General features: G+C 34.4%; 1 protein-coding gene across 1 annotated transcript; it reads left to right on the top strand.

Moving 5' to 3' along the window:
* Positions 1–693: 693 nt before the first annotated feature.
* On the top strand, positions 694–1,626 carry LOC128647041 (olfactory receptor 141-like). The gene has a single exon (XM_053699853.1). The coding sequence runs from the start codon at positions 694–696 to the stop codon at positions 1,624–1,626; it is 933 nt and encodes a 310-aa protein (XP_053555828.1).
* Positions 1,627–5,032: the final 3,406 nt, after the last annotated feature.

Genomic DNA, 5,032 nt, shown 5'->3' with positions numbered 1-5,032 from the left:
CAAAAATGAAAATGAGACAACCTCTTCAGCTTTGAAATAGTGAGACCCAAATGTAAGACAGGATACTTCACAGGAGCAATAGAAACTTTAAGAATTCTGAGTACTGGATCAAACCCTGCAGACTCCATTCATTCTACCCAGCGATTGAATCACAAACATTCACATAAACATTTTTGTGTAAGTTTCCTAAGTGTTGTGAATGTAATTATTGCTTTTTCACATTTCTAATGATTCTCATTTGGGGCCTAATGATCAAAGACTCACCAACGTGGAGATAAATTTCACAAAATCTTTGGGTTGTTTTTTTTTTTGAGCATTCTACTATACTGTCTCTCCACCTCCAGAATCATTCATAGCAAGATAAATAGCTCTCAAGTTGCTTTTCTATATTTTTTTGAGGGACATCACAGTACTGACAAGGCTTCTTAGATCATCTTTCCATAATTGAGAGCTTTAGATCATTGGACCCTTGATGTGCAAGATCTCATGTACTGGGTACATTGCACAGCTATAGATATTAAAGGCAGGAACGTCTACTAATAAAACACTTGAAAAGGTAGGGGAAGCAATGCACAATGGATTTTGAACAATATCTTGCTTTTATAATGAGGCTCCTCAGCAACATCATGAATCTGGACTGATGTTTTGAGACTGAATTAATCTCTGTGCTATGGTCATGATCTGATGAATAAAATGGATAAGAGGAACAGGACTGTGGTTTCTGAATTTGTCCTTTTTGGACTTACTGAGAATATTGAGCTTAAGTTGCCTCTCTTTGTGTTGTTTTCATTTGTATACTTTCTTACAGTCTTTGGTAATATTGGTATAGCCTTTATTATATGGATCTCTCCTCAGCTTTATGTAGCCATGTACTTATTTCTCTTTAATCTATCCTTAGTTGATGCCTGTTTCTCTTCTTCCATTTGTCCTAATATGTTAGCTAATTTGTTGATGAAGTCTTCCAGTATCTCCCTTATAGAGTGCTCAGTACAATTGTTTTTTGGAGTGACTTTTGGAACCTCAGAATGTTTTCTCCTTGTATTTATGGCATATGACAGGTATGTTGCCATTTGTAGCCCCCTGAGTTATTCAGTCATCATGACCAATAGGTTTTGTCTTACTCTAGTAACAATATCACATATCATTGGCGTTCTTCACTCTCTCGTCCATACAGTTGCCACCTTTAGCATTGATTACTGCAAGCCTGATATTCACCATTTCTTTTGTGATATCCATCCACTCTTGAAGCTCTCTTGCCAAAACACAGCTACCAATGAGATCCTGTTGTTTGCTTTCACTGGCTCCATTACCATATTTTGCCTTATAACCATTCTTCTGTCATACCTCTGTATATTGTCTGTTGTCTTTAAAATGAGTTCCACTGGTGTTAGATACAGAACTTTCTCTACTTGTACCTCACATGTGATATCTGTTGTGTTATACTATGGAAGCATTATGTTCATGTATTTAAAACCTAATTCCAAGTATAAAGACCATGATCTTTCAGGGTCTGTTTTTTTCACACTCATAATACCCATGTTGAACCCTTTTATATACAGTCTAAGAAACAGAGATGTGAAAAATGCAATTAGCAAAATCCTAGCAGTAAAAATACTTGTTTTATGACATTGGAATTTTTTTTATTTCTTTATATTCTCAGTGTCCAATCACTAAATTGTGTACCATATATACAACAACACTACCTATATTATATTTGTGGCTGAATAGTTCAATTAAATGTGTGCTAACAATTTACAAATGACTTATGGTAATGGCAAATTAATGTTGCATGTCATAATAGTTTAACAAAGCACATTCTCCTTTTGATTATTTTGTACTATCTTTTATAGAATAATTGCAAAGAGCAGCTTAGTTAAACAGATATGAAACTATTTTTAAACTTGCTAAAAGTTGAGCATATTTTTTTTTCATGAAAAGGAATGATTTAAAGAACTAAAAGGAAGCTGATGGTTGTGTTAAGGTCACCCATAGAAACAACTTATCACTGACTAGTAAGCGCACAGCTCTATGGCTTTATAGGGACATAACCCCACACAAGCATAAAAGCAGAACGTTTTTTGTTTTGTTTGTAGCTCATTAACAAACAACAAAATGGACTAAACTTATATTTATTGTTAAATATGTTCTCCCCATGACCTAATTAGTGCTAGATTACAAGTGGAGCAGTACTTTACGCTCCCGCTTGCGTATTAACTCTGCTAGAGGAAGCATTTTGCATGAATATTTCACATTCCAATGTTCTTCACATAGAAGAATATGTTCTATGTATTCACAAATATATATATATATATATATATATATATATTTATTTTTTCAACAAACTATAAGAAGAGAACAAGGGCCAAACAAATTAATGGACCAAAACAGATCGGGAATCAAGGACTCTTCTAAAATTGAAATTTAGCTCAAAAATTAAGAAAAAAGTCTCTGACCAGCACAATCACAATAAGCAAAAAGTGGTTTAATAATGAAATACCTTAGTTCCCAAAAAAGCAAATAGCTACATAAATGTATATTGTCATATCAGAAAAATTAGCAAACAGCTGCATAAGTGTATATAATCATAACATCAAAATTTAGAAAATAGCTCAAGTACATGAGACAATATTATACCCTGGAGATGTGCACATCTTGGAATGCAAAATAACATGTATGCCATTCAAAGCTACCTAATATATTACTACACCCAGGCTGTACACGGTACCCAAGACTGCGCAAGGGATCAATACCAGACAGGGAAAATAATAGGGATCTAAGTAATACAAGGTGCTCTGAAAGAAATTCAAGTACACATACAATAATGAAATGCCAGCAATCACAGAATAGTGCATGCAATTATACAAGTAAAATTGTAGCAATGAAATTGTTAGCAATGAAGCAGAATCTTAATATTCAATGGTGCTAAAGATGCAATCAGAGTCAATCCAGGTTAACCCTCCACATATAGCGGTATTGCCTTTAGCAGAAAAATTGCAAACATCCATAAGCAGGCAAGAGTGATGAGTAATAGCAAAGCTGCAAACAAATTTGCGAGGCAGATAGCAGGAATGTTGACAAAACTGCAGAGAGCAATCAAAAGCAGCAAACCAGCGTGACAAGTAACCAGAGTCAGACCAGGCTGACCCTCCACATACTGCGGATTTGCAAAAGAGTTCAGTCACATTCCAATATGTCACAAATGTTAGTACACTTATCTGAACCAGAGAGCGTCCGCTGTTAGAATCCGCTAGTTGCTGCACTGACACTTGATTTCTTATAGGAGTAGGAGCCTTGTTGTTATGCTCAATCGCAAATTGCTGTACCAAACTGTGTTTCACACGCCGAATTGCTGTGGCGTGGTCTGGCTGCGTGCTCACTTCCGGGTTTGGTCACATGTACATCAGAGATCCAATGCTGTATTTTTATTTTGTATTTTTCAGATAATAGTGGTTAGACATGGTACAAGCTGTCAAAGCTATGTACTATTGGATGTATTAATCTCCTATGTTTTTTTTTTTATCAAGATGAGGCCCTGCGTGGCACTCGAATTGTTTCAATATGTTTAAATCTTTCTATTTTTCTTGTTTTCTTTTTTTCCACTCTGATGGCCTGTATAAATAAATGATTTAAAAAAAAGAGATCCAATGCCTACGATCCTGATCGTTTCACCCACAATGCCAAATGATAGACGGGGCTTAGTTAAAGAACTAACAGGAAGCTGATGGTTGTGTTAAGGTCACCCATAGAAACAACTTATCACTGACTAGTAAGCGCACAGCTCTATGGCTTTATAGGGACATAACCTCACACAAGCATAAAAGCAGAACGTTTTTGTTTTGTTTGTAGCTCATTAACAAACAACAAAATGGACTAAACTTATATTTATTGTTAAATATGTTCTCCCCATGACCTAATTAGTTCTAGATTACAAGTGGAGCAGTACTTTACGTTCCCGCTTGCGTATTAACTTTGCTAGAGGAAGCATTTTGCATGAATATTTCACATTCCAATGTTCTTCACATAGAAGAATATGTTCTATGTATTCACAAATATATATATATATATATATATATATATATATATATATATATATTATATATTTATATATATATTCGATGTTTTTTATTGGTAAAATATATAGTACTGTGCAAAAATATTAGGCCACCATTAGACTTGTTGTTTTAGCAATGCTATAATGGCCATATATAATTATTTCTCAGTCTCTTTATTAAAATACAACTAAAAAAATACAGTATATTTGTATGCAGTATTAAAAAAATGAGGGAAAAAAAAGAAAAAACTGCTTATATAGGCTAAAGCGGCAAGTATTTAGTGTGACCTCCCCTTTCACTTGAGCAATAGCAGGAACCTGGCTCTCATAAACCTAAATGGAATCGAACCATTTAATGTCATTGCTTACACCTGTATTTGTCCTACTATTTCATGTCAAATGACTGCTGTGAAAAAGGTCTATTACACCAGGTTTGTGCAAGACATGCTTGAGTATTACATACACATGTGTTATGAGTTTAATTCATTGGAAGCTTGCTATTAAGTAATAGTAATATGGCAGATATATAGTAAGCAAATTTTAATATATTCAAATGTAAATAGAATATAGATGACTTAGTCATCAGCACAATAATAAAGAGTTAAAAATTCATACATCAATGCATATAAAAAAAACATAAATTCATACATATAAAAACATAAACGTAAACAGAGATACAACCATCATGTATGTATCAATAGATATATGATGCCAACATGATGTTTTGGAGCTTCAGGGAATGTGTAGCAAATGTATATCGTATAATGTTGCTCCTTAAAGCAAATCGCTCATGCTACTTTCCTGAAAGCACATCAGGGTTTCCAATCGGAAACAAGACAGGATTGATTTCCTAGGAGAAGACAAGAAGAGAACAACTTGTCACCAGCGGAACACAGTTAAAACATAAAGGCGTCCAATTTTACTTACACCAGAGGGTGTGTGTGTTTGATCCTTAGCAGTTGATTAGGAGAGTCCCACACT

The sequence above is a fragment of the Bombina bombina genome, chromosome 2 (assembly GCF_027579735.1).
Source record: "Bombina bombina isolate aBomBom1 chromosome 2, aBomBom1.pri, whole genome shotgun sequence".
Lineage (NCBI taxonomy): Eukaryota > Metazoa > Chordata > Amphibia > Anura > Bombinatoridae > Bombina > Bombina bombina.
This window is presented reverse-complemented; position numbering and strand designations above follow the sequence as displayed.